The sequence below is a fragment of the Pleuronectes platessa genome, chromosome 10, assembly GCF_947347685.1.
Source record: "Pleuronectes platessa chromosome 10, fPlePla1.1, whole genome shotgun sequence".
Classification (NCBI taxonomy): domain Eukaryota; kingdom Metazoa; phylum Chordata; class Actinopteri; order Pleuronectiformes; family Pleuronectidae; genus Pleuronectes; species Pleuronectes platessa.
Genome location: NC_070635.1, coordinates 21,101,916 through 21,122,697, shown reverse-complemented (window position 1 = coordinate 21,122,697; position 20,782 = coordinate 21,101,916). Strand labels below are relative to the sequence as shown.

The 20,782-nt window shown below is 41.4% G+C and overlaps 1 protein-coding gene across 2 annotated transcripts in view; it reads right to left on the bottom strand.

The window, feature by feature from the left end:
• Positions 1-20,782, bottom strand: part of grik2 (glutamate receptor, ionotropic, kainate 2) — a 217,797-nt gene that overhangs the window by 57,570 nt on the left and 139,445 nt on the right. For both annotated transcript variants that reach the window (XM_053433343.1, XM_053433342.1), the window contains exons 9-11: positions 17,462-17,575; positions 4,151-4,357; positions 1,515-1,738 (exon numbers count right to left, since the gene is read on the bottom strand). In XM_053433343.1, the coding sequence (XP_053289318.1) occupies positions 1,515-1,738; positions 4,151-4,357; positions 17,462-17,575 (545 nt within the window). The remainder of the gene's footprint in view (positions 1-1,514; positions 1,739-4,150; positions 4,358-17,461; positions 17,576-20,782) is intronic.

Genomic DNA, 20,782 nt, shown 5'->3' with positions numbered 1-20,782 from the left:
TGTTGTATCATTTCACGAGCCAAGCATTCTTGACGTCGGCTGCATCATAAACTAAACGCTGGAGTAGTCCGACAAAGAAGCAAACAACAACGTGCTGGGCTAATTGTACACCTGCCCATCCGTGCAAGGATTTCTTTCAGCAGAGTTAGTTGAGGTCACATTTACTCTCAGTAGTGCCAATACAGCAAAGCAGCAGAGGCAGTTAAAACAGAAGTCCCTAGATTTTGACCATAAATCAATACTTTACCCATACTGCATCTTACCAAATTAACATAGTCCTATAACACTGTGCAATTCCATCACTTTTTTATGTCTCAATGTGTCTGAACAATCTCATTTCCGAATGAAACGGCATTAGTACAACTCCAAATGAGTTTTAGCACCCAATAAATCCTCGGAGCTGTTCACAACTAGCATGTTTGGATCAATGGATTTAAACTCTGCACTTATTGGTTTCGGTTTCTTTTGAACGAGTTCAATGTCGTCTGAACTTTGTGAGCAATGATTAACTGCATTGAGAGACCTGGAATTGGAGGCCACAAACTTTAGTGCAGCCCTTCAGAGAGAGAAAAGCCACTGCAGAAAATAAGGTTTCAGGGAAAGGTTCTCTGGGAACAGCGCATCCCGGTTGACATTTGGTAGCCAACAGCTGTTGATGCTTTGAAAGCCTCACACAGTGCCATGTGGAAAGAAGCATCTCCATGGAATCTCTGCTGTTGTGGACAAGACAAGGTTAGCCACGAGAGGCATTGTCATCCTCATCAACAGGGATTTGCCTTTTCCTGCAACATGTTGTGTCTGGTGAGGTCTCTCAATGACAGTGATTGTGCTATTAATTAGAGACTGTGAAATAAGTAGGGAAAAAAGGGGATAAACCATATTTCTGAGTCACAGTTGTGTTTGAAACAAGGTGAAGGGGGAAAAAAGAGAGAAGAAAAGACAGCATGAACTCTGAGAAACTGGGGACAGCGAGGGAAAGGTGAGAGAGGGGCAGCAGCCGTTCACATCGAGCTCAACACATCCCACACGCATACTCTCATACACATATCCAAATGAGTGCACAACCTTTCTGCCGCTCTCTCCGGCACATACACACCACCCTGGAAGCGGCTGATAAGTCTAACACTTCTCTAAGGTCTGTGTACCTGTAGATGTCTGCATGTCTCCTGATACCAATCTGAGCAGAAGCAGGCCAGGAGCGACCTCGCAGCCATACCAAGTTGGAATCAACATACACTTTCCCTATCAATGCCTGATGGTTAGGTGAATATCCACCTGTCACAAGTTGGTTAAACTACATTAAACATATTAAAAGGCAATGAGCTTTGGTACATGACAACGGATTAATGTGAGTATTGTCGCAGATCTTTAAGCTTTCGCTATGTGCTCAGGATGCAGATCCTGTCATTACAGAGATTAGCCTGTTGTTAGTCAGATGGACCAGGCTGAGCGGAGGTCTCTAAGCATGTGTCATACTGTGTGTGAAGCTGTGATCGCTGGGAGTGACATGTTACCTGGCTATGACAAACAGCACACAACTGACACCCAAGTAAGCCAGCAGAATATACATCCAGATATCAGGCGAGAGGGGGTTGAGGAAGGAGAAGACCCCAGGGTTGGTCCCGTTGGGCTTGCGGTACAGTATACTTATACCCAGCGTCATGAAGGGCTTGGAGAAGTCAATAACCTTCTCACGTGCGTACGTGATGGCAAGGGGAGCCACTGCCAGATCAGCTCTCTGTCAACATCAAACATAAAAGAGAAGAGGAATAGGCCATAAGTCACGAGAACAGGAAGCATTTAGAGGCAATCAAATTAAGAAAACAGGGTCTTTACACAAAACAGAGTCTGTCCTGAGGCACTTAGGAAGAAATTTAAAGCCCTCTTTCTCTTTCAACTCATCAAGTATAATCCTCCCGCTAAACTGCTACTAAACCTTTTTTCTCTCTGGAAACTACATCAAAGAAATCACTTCCTTTCTTTACCTGCTTTCCCCTTTTTTTAGGGTGGCTGGCAGCTGTAGCCTGTCACAGCACAATACTTTATACAATGTGCTGGGAGGTATGGAGACAAGTCGCCGACGCTTTGGTGGACCAGCACAAAAGGAACAAAAACGTAGCCCTCATTCCTTGAATTGACTATTCTGCCTGATCTTCAAATTTGGGGCTGTAAGAAGAAATTAGCAACTATAGAACAATTAATTTTGAATTAGGTCTAGAGTCTAGCCAATACATTTGTAACTTGAGATAAATTTGGGCAATTAAGCTCTTTCCTTTTTTTCTAATGTATTTACCAAACCAGAACATTGTTGGATTAAGTGCTAGAAAAAATGCATAAGGCAGACAGAAAGCATCATTCGCATGCACTGTTGGGTAGTGAAATAAATGGTTATGTTTCAGACAACAGTGCAAATTGTGTTATTATATTCATCGATTTCCCTACACAGTTGCATAAACAGGAGATCGATCCAACTGAAGAACAAATGAAACAAATGCAGAACTTTGATAATTTTGTCAGGAGTTTAAATGTTTGGTGAAGGTGCTGTGGCGGAAAACAGTTTGCATGTCACAGGCAGTTGTTTGTGCGGTACCCTCTATGGTTATCATCATTATCATGAAGAAAACACAGTTGTATGTGAAAGCTGTGCTTCAGAGATCCAGAGAGGGGATGAGAATGTAGACTCTGCCCAGGAAAGTCCCTTTTATCATATCTGAGGTGGAAAGTATGTTGTGCTTTTGACAATTAATACATTTCATGCTACACTGTGTATCTAAATGCAAACAATTGTGGTTTATCTGTCAAAGATTAATCCTTTTTGTGTTATGAGGGTTGACTGAGCTTAGTTCTCACAGCTGTGATACATGAAACATCCTGCTGATATGAGGCATCGCTAGATCTGTTCGGACGACTCTAACACAACCCACTGGATACACCACAATGTGTTTCTTTGCTCTGAGCATCAGACAGACCAAATCACTTTGTGAAATTCCTTTGACAGGATGTTTCCAACTTGTTCGGCGCACGCAGTTCAGCATTTCCCCCTCAACATAACTCCCTCTCTGAGTCCACGCTCCCCGGTCTTCTGAGGCCTTGTCTACTGCAATAACCATCTGTCTAAGTCAAGCCTGTCCAAACTATTGGGGACAAACACGTGCTGAACATCCTCTCGCAGGGGATTGGGCCCCTGACCCATAAAAAGACTGTCACAGCAGCCAATCACGGCTCTGATACAGAGCCGAGGCAGAAGACAAGTCTTGACCCCTTGTGGATGCTGTTTCTAATGGGGTCAGATATTGACTATTGGGCGTGCAGCAGCTGCTACTTTTCTGCCCATGCAGTTTATCCTAACAGAGACTTTGTTGGGTGTAATGATCTACACTGTGAGCAGATTGTGTGAGCTTGTGTGTGTGTGTTTTAATAAGCTCTGTAGGGGAAACAACTCACAACAGAATCTATGCTCGACTCGCACCACTGTACTCTCAAACGGTGCTAGTTTACCTCCCTCTACTTTTTTCTCTTTCACTTTCTTCTCCTTGCAGTGTGTCTCAGTTTAATAATCCTCCGCATCTTAGTCTTTGCCGTTTCTAACCATATATGGAATGAGATGCTGATATGGCAGTTTACAAAGGATAAACAAGTAATGAATCTAGTACCAAAATGAAAAGAGAGAATACATTTCATACTGCACTACAACAAAATGTCCTAACACACAAAATGTGATGACAAGGACAAGGACATTAGTTTGTTTCTGATCTTCTGTATCAGAAAAGTTTGGCGTGAAGTTAGAAAGGATGCAAAATTCTCAAGATAATAGCCTGGTTTCCTCAGATGTTTAGTTAGCTGTCTCGCTGCCTTTTGCAATTTACCTAAATGGTAATACAGCTGAGAGCACATCTTGCATTTTTTATGTGCGAAATTGCACAATCAAAGAGCAAGTGTTTTTTCAATCTGTATACTGATCTTCTGGAGTGTTTCCTACTGTTCAGTGTAAAGGTACTGCATCACAACTGCCTTAAATTGGTATGTAATACAGAATCAGTAAAACCAACTGTTAGTTCTATTAACTGGGATAAAAGTCAAAGAGTATAAATGAACAGTTTGCTGATATAACATTAATGCACCATCTTTAATATTCATGTCAGAGACTCACGTGGTCCATTAGCTCCTTCACCATTCCGTTCCACTGGCCTGCGTTCTCATCCTGGGCACCATATTTCCCATCTTCCACCAGACGAATCTCGTAAGTGAAGCCGAGGATGTTGGCCAGCTCCCTCAGCAGGTCTATACAGTAACCCTCGAAGCGGTCGTTCCCGGACAGCGGCTGGTCAGACTTTTTGAACATCACATATGGCTCCTCCTGTCAGGGGAAATAGAGGAGAAGGGATGAGTCTCCGCAGCAGTCGGCATCTTTTACCTTCCGATAAGGCCCTATCTGAGGGGGTGTCTGATGTGCGAGATATAGGCTTTTGAGCCGCGGCGCCCAAACACACTCTGGCCTGCTTAGTAAAGCATGTGTAAAGCCGCCGTGTTTGTGTGCTTGCCAGCAGTCTCAGTCCTGTGATGCGAGGTAGGCTGGGTGCAAAGTGAAGCATGACCATAATAAGAGATAATCCCCCATATCAATGACTCTGTGCTCCTCTTAGGCTCAGCAGGCTGGCCTCATGCCAAGGCCCAGCTTTCAGGACGCCACATGCTTTGTCAATAAGATAAGAGACGCTGATATACAGACCAAAAAAGAGAGAGAGCAAGAGCCAGCACAACCGCTCTGTTAACACAAACAGCTGGGGAGATTACTAATGTCTTCTTTCATACTGTTTCCTTCGCCCTCCCGCCCACTGAGCATCTCCTGCGCCATTTCCCTCCCTCTGCCCTCCACACTTCACGCCATGTTTTCACTTCCTCCTGCTTCCTCCCCTCTTTACCTTTGCTTCACGCACCATCTGTCTTTGTTAGCTTTAGACGCTCGCTGCACGTCCCTCATTTCCTCAACTCCTTTGTCTCTTTCAGACAAATACATCCAACAATGTATCAGCAAGCAGGTGTTGTTGTTTATTATATAAATGTGCCATGACTGAAACAAAACAATCCATTAAATGATTGCTACCAGCTCTTACATTCCACTCGATGGTGTTTTAATAGTATGCGGGAAGAGAATGTTAGCATGGGAAAGATCAAAACAAACAGCCCACAATGGGTTTGGTTTCACTTGTAGTGTCAGGCCAAACAAACAGAATGTTTTGTAGTAAACAGATGTTGAGGTAATGATAATGTTAAGGTAATGGAGCAAAAACAGAACAGTTTGACAGTCGTGATGTTTTTCATTTTAATTCATGTGTTTTCGATCATTCCTGTTGTGACTGTGTCTGCCGAGAATGAATGAAGAGAGACGTTTCGCCGAAAAGATGTCATGGGGTGAAAGCTTGCAGCGCGACGTTCCGACAGGTGATCTCAACAACATACTCACTGTCTGCATGAACTTCGTTGCCTAGCAGCAGTTTGTGTGTGTGCACTACATGGTTTGCATTAACCTTGCAGGGTATTCATTTGCTTTGATGTATGTCACCATGGACTTTATATTGTTCATTTATTTCCATATGCTTCATAATGTTATTATTTATCACTGTCAATATTTATTCCATTTCAATAGTATACAGTATTGATAATTAGTTGCCCACCCAGGATGGAAGGGAATATATTGTTGGTTTAAGACAAGTAAGCAAAGATAATTTGAGGTAGCTATATCTTGTGCTGCAAGCAAAATAAATTTATAATTTTTACGACTTAAATGAAAAGTCTATTAATCCTATAAGATGATTATTTTTTTTCATCCAGCTTCTAAAATTACTCACCGTTTTGCAGTGGAGAGTTTAGGTAGCTGTATTAATGCAAGGTGAGCACGGGTGACACAGACGGAGCAGTTCGGTTCAAAGTCTGGATATGCAAACTGTAATTTCTTTCTGTTATATCACTGCAAAGATTTCCCACTAACTTCCCCAAGCTATATTCATCAGTATAATTGGGAGTTGCCATTGTGATCATTTGTAAATCTTCCTCCTCTCTAAAATACAAATACGATCAGCCGGAATAAGCAGCTTTGGTCTCAATTTAATCATTGCTGACACACAGCTCAGCACATGTTATATTTACTGTAGCTCACATAGCACCTCAGCAGCAGCAGTAGAGCAGGGATACTGATGTAATGTTGATGAAAGAGCAGAAACCAGTGTGCCCACATACAGATCAATACCAGAGCACCTACAATGTCAACATTTACAGTCGACACCAAAACAAACTAGGACTGTGGTATCTAAAAGTTTGAAGTGAAAACAAGTAAATACACTCTCTGCAGCAAACAAGACGCAATTCTACAATATAATTGTGGCGTGTTGTGGCAGTTGTAGGACCAGCATCTGATGAAGAGAACAACTTCCTGACAATCGAGCAAGAGGGTGAAAATCTTTTGGTGTATCTTGAGGTATGTGAAAGCAAGTGAATGCAGGACACATTGCATAGATAAAGAGAAGAAAGGATTTCCCTTAATATCCTGCATGTTAGTAGAGTACAGTAAATCAAGACACTGTAACTGAGAAGAGACTGGATTCTGATATAACAAGACATGACCTAAAGCAGACCTTAAACTCCATCATGAACTTTTTTTAGAAAGCCTGGACCAGTCCCCTGACTTCAACATCATTGGAAATCTGTGGGCAGATCCTAAACATGCTGAGAATGCAAGTCAGCTAAAAACATCTTAAAAATGAAAGGGATTGGTGGGAAGATTTGGGGGAAATCAAGTCAGGGACAGAAAGACAAACAGCTGTGATATCTGTGGACTACAACGTATTGCTTTGACAAATGCCAAAAATAAAAATGTTTAAATCTTTTTAAGCTTACACAATATGTCGTTACCCTACACATACTTCTTACTACAGGCCTGTAGTTTAAGGTAAATAAAAGTGTACATGCACATGTACAGTACCTCCCTCATGATGGTGTTTAAACCTGCACTGTCGTACAAGAACCAATCAAATACAAGCCAGCAACTGTTGATTCAGATATGTCATCCAGATAACATGTATGTGTAAACTACAAGTTTTTCTTCTTCTACACAGTCATTGCAACATCTTTCATCCAAGGTGACAGCAGGGTCTTTCCATTGCCAAGGTGACAGAAAGGGTACTTCAGTAGTGATGAGTCTGCCAAACATTTAGTTTTCCATGGTCTTTTATTGCTGTTTGCAGAAGTCTCTGACTGATACCACTAACATAGGAGCTACTAACAACCTTTTCATGGCAGTTGGTTATGGAGATTGATTCTGTTACAGACACTTGGACAACATGTACTGTAGGGATTAAAGTAATAATAAACACAAAAACTGTTAGATTTAACTTCACAAATGATAGAGGAGTCGAAAAGGATTGGGATTTTCTGAAGCTATTTCGCGGACTGGAACTAACGGACAGTCAGAACTCCTCTTTGAGTTTCCACTTCTTCTTTAACACGTTTATTTTTGCTCAGTGTCAGTCAAAGTTTTCCTCTATAATTATGCGTTTCGTGGACTTATTATAGGCCCTCCCCAGGCTTTTGGAATTGGTGAATACCCCTTGAACGCACCGAGTTGTGACCACAGAATGCATCAAAGGGACTGGTAACTCACACAAGGTAAAATTCTCATTTTTTAAATAGTTTAGCTTTTCCTCACACTCACGCTCAAGTTCACGCATGTTATCAACACTGCTCGTCTTGGGTTTCCTCTCTGTCTTGTTTTGGCGAGGGCTCAGTGCAATGTGGCAGCTTTTGGGTGGTTTGTGGCACAATTGGCAAAGACATATCTAGATGTATTAATTCCCTTATCGTCCCTCTGATAAAGTGCTCGGATCTTAGTCAGCGGTATAAATGTGAGGTGGGGGGGATATCATTTCCCAGTGTCTCACACCCAGCTAGTGTGCGCTCCGGGAGGCGCACCGCTGGTGGACAGTCACCGTCTGGACCACTGAGTCAGCCCGTGAGCGCGGAGGGAGAGACGGTTCTCTGGGGGATACAGAGCCGCCGGACTCCAACCAGTCATCGTGCAATTTATCGCTCTGCTCACTCACAAAGCTCGAATACGAACAGATACGTGATTTGAGACGTTTGGAGAACGAGTGAGCGCAACTCCTTGAATCTGCAAAAATAAATTAAAAAACACGCCCTTCCGTTCTTGTTCCAGGTAATATAGTTAATATAGTTTATATCTGAAATCCCTACCATACAAGCATCACTAAAGATCTCAAAATATAGTTGACTTAGCTGTCATAAGGGATTCCATTTTTGGTAACAGATTGTTTTTAATGTGTTATTTCGAAGAACTTAACTGTATATATGTATTTACACATTTTAGCATTTCAGTAACAGAGTGTGATAATGGTATTGAATTGTGAAGAAAGATCAGTATGGATTCATAGTGTTGGCATCCTGGATGGAGCTAAAGATGCAGCGTCGTACTGCTTGACAGTGTGAATCGCTTTGTTTTTTAATTTTGGGGTTTTATTATTCACGTATTATTTAACAGCTGTTTAAAGACATGGTGCTTTTAACCATATCAGATCCACTACCAGTGGCCGTGTTTGTTTGACGACGTGACCTTCTGGCGTCAATGACAGTCAGGCGTCTGGCCGTTCCCGATAGGGCCATGAAGGTCGGGGCTTTTTGCACAGTGAGCAGAATGTGGCGTCCGCCTAGGGCGTGGTCTCTGACCGTCATGGCGCCCGTGTGCTGACCCAACAGAAGCCTCAGCTGCTGGTTCTCTCTGCTCAGGTCATCGTTGCATTTCTTCAGAGCATCTCGGTGCACGAGAGTGGCATAAATGTGTCGCATCACACGCCACAACTCTGGAAACTCACTCGACTCCTTTGCTTCTTCCTCCTCCGTCATGGATCTGTGACGATCTTCAGCTGAAGAGGGTGACATGAAGACGTTCTTCTGCCTGCCCTCCAGCTTCTGGCACAATTCAGCGACACGTAAAACCCTCTCGCCATCGGCAATGACCGCCTTCAGTTTCTTGGTGGCGTAGTCACTCTGCACGGTGAGCTCAATAAGTTGTTTCCTCGCCACCAATTGACTCTGGGTCAGCTGACCGCGAAGCTTGTACGTAATTTCCTTCTCCTTGTTTCTGGCGGCTGGTAGATCTCGCTCCACATACACCTTTTCTGTCTTATTAGAATGGAGCTTCATCCTCAGCTGAATAACAAACTCCTGCAGCTTTTGGACCCTCCTCTTGGTTTTCTCACTCGTCTGAATGCATTTCTGGGTTCTCAGGACAAGTCTATCAAGTTCTTTTGCTACTTTCTGCTGGAGCTCCAGAATGTCCTTCCTGCGGCGAGTCCTCTCACAAACAGCCATCATACCCTCCAGGACCAGAGCAGCTTTCCGGTCCACGTGATCACTCTCGGAAGATGCAATGCTTTCTATGTACAGTCTGTGGATTTCATTAATCACTTCTTGATGTTGTTGCTCCACAGTGCGCTTTGCATCTTCCAGATCAGCACTCTTCATCTTAGAGTGTCCCAGCATCTGCTTCCTCTCAGATTTGAAACTGGAGTTCGAGCGCTGCAGTCCGTCCTCCCACTGCTGCTTCAGAAGCATTAGCTGTTTTTCCTGCAGAGCCCTCAGATGCTCGATTTTCTGCAGGTGGACCCTGCGAGCTTCAGCCCACTGATGCTCCGCCCCCTTCAGGTCGCTCTGCAGACACTCGATGACATTGTCCTTGTCCTCCAGCTGCCTCTCAAACGTCTGCTTGAGGATGTAAATGTCTTTACGTAGCTCGGAGGCCCGACTCTGACGCAGAACCGATCTCCAGCATTCGTTGAGCTTCAGAAGGTTCACTGTTGTGTTTCTATCCGCCTTATGCAACTTGTCCTTCAGGGTCTGCTCCTTCTCGTGGGGCGTCTGCTCAACCTTCTTTACACCACGTTTACCTCCTACACCTCGCTTTGCTTTCTTAGGCATGATGTTTAATATCTGACTTGTACGTCAATGCTCTTTATCTTTCAGTGAAACCTGGATTTCTATGAAGCTGAAACACTTGGAAAGGTTCACTCATTTTTGAAAGAAAGAGTCTGCTCAGAGAGTTGCATGCTTTTTGAAAACAACCAAATAAGAGAAAAACCTTGAATCTAAATCTATCAAACGAAAAACTGATCAATTATATACATATTATAATTAAATAAATTATTTCTTCTTCCTTTTTGTCCAATCTATTGCTGCCCGGCAACCAATATCAAAGTGCAGTAATGCCTTTTAACATCAGATGTAAAAGACATCAAAGTAATAACAGTGGCTTTGAAGTAAAGGGAAAATTTAGCATTTAGGAATGAGGACAATTATTCAAGTCAAAGAAAAACTATTTGCTCAGCAAGAATGTCACAAATATAAATACATACATAAAGTACTATTGTTAATTGCAATGTAGCACTTGTGAAATACTGGACTAACCAGCATGGGGCAGATCTTTTTTATTGAAATAGAAGGCAGAGCATAAAGGCTCTGGATTTGCACTCAGAAGAGAGGAAATCGTCACTTACTCACTGTCTTCCCTTTAATTGTTTTATTTTTGGGAACAAATAACAATAACAAGGCACTCCATAGGAGTGATATGAGGGAAGACATACACAAACTGATTATTGACAGTATATAAGTTTAAATATAACCCGGGAGAAACAGCTGTATTGTATGCCACTACTTGAAGTTGGGGTTATGCGATTATGTGACAGTAATGGTTTACTTGAAGACATTAAACTGACACCATAGATCATGATATTCTGTAACAGAGACTGGGACAACATGTAGGGTCTAAAGGAACAGCATTAGGCTGGTTTAAGTCATACTTTCTAGATAGACTCCAATTTGTTAACTCCTCCATGCACACAAAAGTTACTCATGGAGTTCCGCAAGGTTCTATCCTTGGACCAATACATTTCACTTTTGATATGCCTTCTTTAGGCAACATCCAGCTGTACTAGCTAAAACTAGTCCATGCCTTTGTTATTATTGTGAGTCTTTAATTATCAGGATATCCCAGTAAGTCTGTGAAGAGCCTTCAGTTGGTCTTAAAAGCTACAGCATGAGTGCTGAGAAGAATACGAATAAATCATATTACTCCTGTCTCAGCTGCACTGCACTGGCTCCCTGTAAAATTCTAAATAGAATTTAAGATCCGCCTCCTTACATACAGAGCCCTTACCAATCACATCCCTAATATGTCCAAGAGCTAATAACACCGCATAATCCAAATAGATAACTTTTCTCCCAAAGCACAGGCTCTCCTGTTGTTCCTAGAGTAGAACGGGAGGTAGAACCATCAGCTGCAAGGCTCCTCTCCTGTGGAACCAGCTCCCACTCTGGGCTCAAGAGGCAGACACCATCTCTATATTAGATGTTAGACCTAAAATGTTCCACTTTGATAAAGCTTATGGTTAGGGCTGGATCAGGTGAGTCCTGAACCTTCCCTTAGTTATGCTGCTATAAATGTAGACTGCTGGCGGAATTCCCATCATGCACTGAGCTCTCTCTCTCTCAATGGCATGGTTTGATTTATGCAGCATGGTTCTCTAGCTTCTTCCTACATGCTCCAATCCCAATTAATCATATAAACACAAGTCCAGTGAAGTGCATCATCGGACACATAAACACAGAGTCCAGTAGCATTACAGTACTTGTTTCATTGATGTACTACTACTTCTGTGGTTGTGCCATTTTAATCATTCTTTAGTAAAAATGTCCAATGTCGATCTCCTAACTTCAGAGGTGAAAGATGAAATGAAATGAAAACTCTCACTTTTATATTGCTATAGCTCTTTTCAATGCTTCTAACTGTCTTGTCCCAAAATGAAAAACAGAAGTTTTTCCTAATAACATTAACAATTGCAGTGAGTGAGCATCTATAAAACAGAGACCACAGCACCAGGAACACTCAATAAGATACACTCATTATCAGTTGTTACTGATGTGGTCAAATGTCTGCCCCAAAATGGTTTATTGGCAGGAAATAAAGCAACAAAGTCTCTGCTCTTCTAAAAATGTGTAAAGTAACTCAGCACTGTTAATGAAGCCATCAATTAAACTAGGTTCTAAATTGGAATTACAGTGACTTCATAACCCTTTTGGAACTCATTAAAATGATTTGTGATGATATGTTTTTAGTTTTTTTTGGGATTGTAAAAGTTAATTTCCCTCAGTAGTGGCTCTTTCTCGTCTGTTAACTGCATCCTGCACCCTAACTTTAACCCACTTGGAAGGTACATCTGATGAAGAGTTGGGTTTGTGATCAAAAGATCCATAAAATACCGGGAGGTCCGGATGATTTTTTCATTCTAATTATTTTTATAGTTGTTTTTTTTCCAGTGTCCATAATTGATATGCTACGCTATCATTTTAGATTGTAAAAGACATTAAAAACTTAGATTACATATCAGAAAATAGCCTGCGATGTCCTGAAATTGATTTTAGCACAAAAAAAACATAAAACTTTGAATACATTTTCTCATACGCTTGAGTTTTCTGTCCCTCCGGTTAGCAGTGTGCAGTATACCTACACACCAGCACAATATAGCATTAAATTTGTCATGGAGCTACTCATGACAAATTGAAGAGCTGCATTGTTTAATTTAGAAGGCATGTGGACACTATTGATCTGGGCATTAGCAAGAAGAACTACTGCATTTCTCTTCCATCCTTTTTCGGTACATAGTTTGTACTACAATCTGGTTAATGTTCCAAAGATGATCAGCTGGTGACAACATTGGCTCCTGAGACTTATTAGAAAAATGAGATGCATTACACAGCAGATAATGGCTAGGATATGTTACACTAACAACATATGTTACATCTCCGGCATTTAGCTTAATGATCCTTCACAGTACTTATTTGTCAGTATGATCTATAGTAATTAATGGTACTGATCCAATTTAGTCATTCTTCTTCTACATCTGTCTCTCCCCTGAATGTGACTCATGCTGGAAGGTCTATGAGCACTGGCACCAGTTTGTTTGCATTTCCTCCCATCTCGTCCAAGAACAGTTGCCCTGGTGCATATACAGCCAAATGGAGATGAGACTTGATTTACCAGAGGTCATTTCATTTTTTAGCCAAACATTTTAATCACCAGGTTAACTGCCCTCCCCCCCTCTCTTTCATCGCTTTCTATCTTTCTAGTTTTCCTATTTCAATTTTGTTTTCCTTATGTGCTGAAGAGACAGGACACAGATTTGAATTGGTTGAATTGAATTTCTGATTGACTAACAGCTTTCCCAATGGATGAACATTAAAGTTTAACAATTAATTGGGTTTTAATTGAATGTTTTGCGATCTGTAGCACACTAATCATCTACTGACAAAGACACATCCAGCACTACAAAAAATTTAAAACTGAAATCTGAATCTCTTCTTAGATTAAGAACATAAATTAATATACTAATATATTGTTTTTATTTTCCAACAGTGGATTTATATTAGCCTAAAAAAATGACACAAGTAAACTATTTAAATACAGACAAATCCTGTGTGCAGATCCGAACAAAAAATGAAAGTATCCCACCAGCAATTAATGTGAGTATCAAAACCGTTGAGCTCCAACAGCGGCTGAAAACACACTGCTGCAGCAGATGACATGTTCATCAGTGTCTAACTGTTTCAGATTTTCAAAAATCTAAATTCTAAAAGTGGAAAAACATTTCTGCACTGTTATCGATCATTACATGTAAGGTCTACAATGTGAACCATGCTTCCCACAAAATAACTCAGCTGCTTCAGGGGCTGGATTTCTTCTTGGGCCATCTTATCTCTTCTGCTCTTTTGCAACGGAGTGAATTTTCTATTGAATGTACAATTAAATATTTTTCAACACTAACTAACGTAAGGCCTGCTCCTTGCTCTCTCCAAGACATTACACAGTATATTATCTGCAGATCCATTAGCCTAAAGGTACTTCATTTCCACTACAACATTACTGGAGTGATTTCTAAAGTAGATAAACTGTTGATAGGCCAAGATCTCAACAGTAATTACATCATGTTTTATAGTACATAATCCCTGAGAAAATGATGAGAAGCTGGATGAAAGTGAGCATCAATCAAGTGTAACAAACCCAATTATTGTCAGCCCTCTCTCCGTTTCCGTGCTGCTCACAACCATCACACATCTCCCCATGACTCAGCCCTGATATGGCAATTACAGCCGTGGAGAGTCTTCGCTAATAACTGCAATCCAATCACTTCACAGCACGTGCGTAAGGGAAGGAGGCACGAGATAAATAATGACAAACCTCCATTTACAAGATGAAGTTATTTTTACGCTTGACTCCTAAATAACAGAATCATAAATGGCTTTATCTGGCTCGCTGCTGCAAGTTTCCTCTCTACTGTCACTCCTCTCATATGGAGAAAACATACATACATGTACATAATGTTTTTGAGGAGTGTGTGCATGAACATGATCATACACAAGAGCACTGGAGGTTGGATAAATATACAAATGACCCCATGGTTCTTCCCTGACAAAGCTATTGAATTACTTGAAGTTTTTGGTCAATAAACAATGTATGAACCCCCTGGAGACTTGTCATCACTGTGAGGCCGATACTGCTCACAACTGCTCGGTCAATTGATCAAGCACTGGGGTCAAAAAGCAGCCCAGTTAAATTCTGTCTTAACTTGGAGCTGTTTTGTGAAGCTACTACGGTCAAGAAGGAGTTGATGCTTCACTTTTGAGACAAAATGGACATTAACGCATATGGTGCTTTGGTGAAAACTATAACAGACACTGACCATGTGTTAACAGATCAATTTATATCAGATCATAACAGTGCTGTAATAGATAGAACAGATGACACACGATCAATCTAACTCCCAGGCCACACCTGCTGCGGTTGCGCTGCAGAATGGATGCATGTTGCATATGTCTGCTGCAGGGGCGTTTCTAGGATTGAAAGAAAGGGGGGGCTTAGCCCCTAAGGACGCTGAATGTTTGGGCGCGCAGTGCGCGCCAATTTTTTTGAGGCTCATTTGGGGCTGCGGATATCCATGTTTCATACAGTTCATAGATTGGTTCAATCAGAAAGAGTGTGATTTTTCTCTGTATCTTTGCTTGCATTCATTCAGTATAAGATAACAGAAGAGACAATTTCAGGGTCATTGTGAAATTTGACAACACAAATATGAATTATAAATTATAAACAACAACATTCTATAGGCACTAATATTATTGTTTTAAAATACTAGAGATAGATATTAATGCAAAGAATAGAGAGCTGTCGATAGTTATTTCTTACATTTCAAATTTGCTCATTCACTCTCTTTCTCACTGGAGACATTTTCTAACAAAATAGCTAGCTAGCTAGCTTAGTGTTAAGATAGCTCATTACAATATTCCCTTTCATTTGCCTCAAGTAAACCTAAATTTAAGCAGGTAACAATCGTTAACAACTACAGATAGCCACATTCTGTAACTACCTGTACTTACAATTTCACTCCCTGCATCATTTACTATGAGCTAAACTCCTTGGCTGTAATCCTGCTGTCTTGATGAGAGACGTTACATGCATGAAGCTGTGCATCTTTCACTCTAGCAAATATTTCACTATAAAAACTTTAAAAAACATATCGGAAAAAATTGGCAAGGCCTCAAATCTCCAGAAGAGCAGCGTGACTTCAATGGCTGAGCTGCAACCAGTGTGCCACTTATCGGTTAACATAGGCACGAAAAGGAAAAGAAATCCGATCTGAAGCCAGTGGTCGTGTGCGAGTGAACAAACAAAACTACTAAGTAGACTCTGGGTATGAATGTTGTTCAAACGTGTCTACTTTGCCAGATAAGGATTATATACAGATGTCTAATGTGCTGTCCTAAAGTGTCTCACTGGCCTAATGTGTAATTTTAGCCAAATAAATTGTTAATACACAGATTCCAATCAAACATGAAGTTATGTTCGAATTTGGTGGTTTTTGGCACCAATGGCAGAGAGACAATAACACAATAAGCCCAATGAATTACTTGATGGAACCTTGATGGAAGCAGAGCTATAAACCAGAACAACTTATTGGATAATCAATCAGTTAATTTGCCCCACCAAGTCGTAGTCCTCCACAGTGCTGAAGTCCACTGGCAGTTTGGGACTGCAGTGCTTTGGGGTGCTCTACTTCAACCGAGTCGGTGAGCAGCAGTCCCAGAAAGAGCTCTTAAAAAATAGGACATTTCAGGCAAAGCACTGACGAAAGAGGAAGAGCTTAAAAATAATGACATCTTTGGAGGGAGTCTGTTATGGCTGAGAGCTGTTCCAGCCTTCTATAATTGGTCCCCACATAAAGCACCATTACAATTTGATTTGGCTTTAAACAGACATTTAAAGCTGCAACATTAATAAACACATTGTCAGCCAAAAACAGCAGCGAAAAGGTAACGGTCGTTCTTCTACAGACTTCATCATTCCCCCGAAATCCTGTTAGATAACAACAGTGAAGTGCACAGAGTGGGTTTATATTTATCAACTGGGTCAGTGCAAATTTTACACCAATGTAATGGAAATGTCGAGATTCTATGTATTTCTCTAGTGCAGATCAGATATTATTTTACTATTCTCTGAACTGCTGAACTGATATGACTAAAACAAAAAATCGGATGAAACCATATGTTTTACTCTTCAATGAAATACACTGAGGCCGAGAACACATTACGCAACTTTCCAGACCAGCAAAATGCTGTGTCACTACATGGCTTACTGACATGTGATCAGGAGTCTTGCAGTCATTATGAGTTCATGCCTCATCACCAACTGCCTTTAGGGGGGGGGGGCTTACACTATACAATATTTGACCAGGAGAAACCACTGACTGGTCCCCATCAGGATACCCCTCACCACTACGTGTACTTCACCACCCCATCCTGCGCTCTGATTGGCTGGAGGTGTAGCTGACTCCGGCAAGTTAGAAATCTGATCAGACTAAGTGACGAGTTAACTTGCAAAACTTGTCTGTGACTGACAAACATGGCTGAAAGTCTTAATGTCACTAATCACCTGATCAAATACCGGCCCCTCATTGGATAACAACACACTGCGAGTTGAATTAATAAACATTATGCACCTGTTCTCCATGGCTGTATTCAGTGGCCATGTTTGATACCAACGATGCAAATGGCAGTGAGCGAAGCCAACTTTAGCTTTTCATTTGGCTTAAACGAATCAAAAAACATTGAAAACCATAGATGTGAGATGCAGTTGAAAGCTCCATACAACTAGTAAGAGAACCTTTGAGTTTGATATTTTTACCCACTTAGTGTGGTGTTGGTTGCCATTATTCTAACACAGTACAACATTTTACTAAATAAAAGCTGCTAAACAGGAATAGACAAAGAAAATTGAACCATGGAGAGTGTTGCTACAATGGAAATTGAGCAATTGTTCAGAAAGATGAATAGAAAAACACATTACCAGTATGGTGGAGATGATCAGGGATCGATTGGAAAGGGAATCGGACACGTTGGTTGTCTTCCCCTTCTGGTTGTCGGTCATGTTGAGGCCACTTGGAGGATCCCAGGTACCAATCTGCAAAACAAAACAACCATTAGCTATGTTCCATATCCTTTGTGTTGCGAGGCCAGGTTACACCCGGAATACTTTGCCAGTCCATCACAGGTCGGACATGGAGACAAACAAACATCACCCTCATATTCATTTAGAGTTGCCAGATAACCTAACCTACATGTGTTTTGACTGTGGGAGAAAACCCACTCAGACACAAGGAGCCGATGAGAACCTCACACAGAAAAGCTCCAATCAACGAGTGGTGTCGGAGCCAAACCTTCTTGCTGTAAGGCAACACTGTAAACCACTAAACCACCATGTCGTCTTTAAAAAGCCCCATGTGGTCTTTTTATTTACCTGTTTTCAGGACAAATGGTTTTATGTCAAATTCTGACTCGTATAGAACCACAAATGCAAACAGACATAGCACGACCAGTTTCTTTACAACTACCTCATATTTAGGCAGAGCAACTCATATTAATGAGTAAAGGTAATCAAAGGATTTTATTTAAAAAGACCAATAACCAAAGTAATCAATAATTTGTATTTTTAAATGGAAGATTAATTGTCCTTCAAAAAATTTCAAAGGAAGTCAACATTAAATGCAATGTCAAGATTTGGGAGGATTATGGAGGATTAGGGAGGATTATGTACCAGTGGCTCTGCAAGCTTCTGTGATTTATGATTACCCTTAACACATTTTTGGCATTTATCCACAGATAAAAAATAGAGAAGACCAACATATTGAACAACACTGTGAGACCAAACCGTGCATTCAGTATCTATCAATGATTTATCGAAGGTTCCTAACTTTTTTTAATACCTGTATATGGTAACTATGGTAAATAATTGCAACTGAAACAACTGGTGGACTTTAGTGAACGTATATTGGTTTGGGTAATGCAAAGACATGGCTTTACAATAGGGTTCTAATGCAAAACTAACTGTGGTAAACTCCGAAATTCCACTTTCCTCTCTTCCCCTATGACGGACACACTGCTACCAGTATTGGTGATGGTCTGAAATTTTGAAAACCAAAGTTTTCCAATTTGAGTGGAGTCTATAGGAAACTCTAAGTACATTTTAAGGACCACCTGTACACCTGCTAATTTATCCAAACATCTGATCATGGGGCAGGAGCAGAATGCACAACATGATGAGGTACAGTTCAGCTTCAATTAATGTTCACATCGTCCATCAGAATGGAGAAGGTTGCCAGACTGGTTGGAGCTACAGTAACTCAGGTAACCACAATTTCCAACTGTGGTGCACAAACAAGCTTCTCAAAATTAACTCTGGAGTAGAGGGTTCAGCAACAGTAGAAAACCACATCAGGTTTCACAGCAGGAATCTGAGGTTACAGTGACATAGACACTCCAACACTGGGCAGTTGGAGACTGGAAAAAATAACCTGGTCTCATGGATCTGGATTTCTGCTGAGGCTGCAGATGGTGGCTTCACAATCTGGAATCAACTGCTTGAATTCATGAACCCAACCTGCTTTGGGTCAAAGGTTCAAGCTGATGGTGGAGTGCCGGTGAGGGGAATATTTCTGATCTCAGATTATGAGTCTCAGACTTGTTTCATAATCATGACAGTGAGTATAGCAAACTTCAGTAATTTCTCTTGTCAGAATAGGACATTAACATGAATGTGCAGCTGATAATTCAGCAAAAATTATAGGATGCTGTTATGTCATCATACAACAGAACTTCCAAAGAATGTTTCAAACATCTTATGGAATCACTGAGTAGATGAGGAACTCCCAGTCTTAGTGAGGCTTTTCTGTAATTGTATCATCATGGAAGATGTTCTCAGACGTCTACTCTGGACACGTAAAGAGAATAATGTGAAGCACCCCTAGGACACGGTTGACAGTGATGTGAACCCTTAACACCATCAGGGGGCACTTTCCTCTGGGTTACCGCAGGGAATAATGTTACAGATGATCTAGGATGTGGATTGGTCCCATGGCCTAGAGGAAGGGGGCATGCTTAGGAAGAAAGGAGGTAGAGGAGAATGGCGAGGCTATCAGATATTTCCTCAAGGCTTAACCTGTCTTCTTTCAGCTCCTCTCTTTTCACCAAAGCAAACCCCTCCTATCCAAGCCCCCTGCCCTAAGCATCACTAGAAGGGACCACAAACACTTCAACCTGCACCAACCACGGCTCCTCAGGGCTCCTCTGATACCCTGCGTGAGGGCTTGAGATAGGCTTTATAATTGCAAATCAACTTTGTAATTCAGGCTTCATGAGGCTGGAGGGCTTCTGAAGGTTTTTATATTAATAGGGTAAATTATTCATGGAGGTGCCGGCGCACACAACACCCAGCACCCGGGACAGAGGTCAGGAGCTGCTGAGAGGCAGGCTCCGGTGAGGATTCTGAAGTGTGAAGTGTAAGCAGTTGCATGTGAGAAATTAACTGCCGAAGACTGTCGAGATGCTATTCCAAGGAAAAAAGATATAAACCATAAATGCAACTATGTATAGGCTGTGAGTGCACTGAGCTAAATACCATGACAGGCCATGATGCATTCTGACTGTTATTAAAGGTAGGCCCTGATATTTTTTTCTTTGAAATGCTAATTCATATGGAGTTTGTACAATAGGAGATTTGGGCTACTGTAGCAAAAAACAAAACCATATCATCAGAACTAATCAAAAACTAAATCTCTCTCTTGCAAACCAAGAAACCACGGTTGCATCTTGCCCGATATGAAGAGATGCTGCACGCTAAAAGGTGCAGCATCAGCCCCTAAACTGTCAATTTAATAAGCCCAGTTTATCCTTATAATTATTTGACAGCATAGTTATTCCTTGGCATTAGTGACCCTTCCTTACACGAAACAATGCACCTTTTTTGGGATGTTGTAAGCAGACTGAGGTTAGCTTAAGGCTCATGTTAAGCTAGCAAGCCAAGAGAAGATGTGTTAATCAGGTTGACATTGAAAACTGGGCATTCAAATTTGAATGGAGAGGAAACTGGGCCTTAGTCCGACCTGTTTTTTCTAGGAAGACGAACAGCTGCCCCTTTCTGCGAGGTACCCTACTCGCTGCAGAGAAGCGCTGTCAGATGCTGTGCATGGAGTTCTTATCAGCGGTCTCAGTCGAGCCAATTACTTTTCCCAAGCCATCAAGAACACAGACAGCACAGATGTTGCCCAGATGTGCATCTATGCTAGATATTAAGATGGAAATGAATTGTGGACAGCGCTGCTCTCTCTTATTT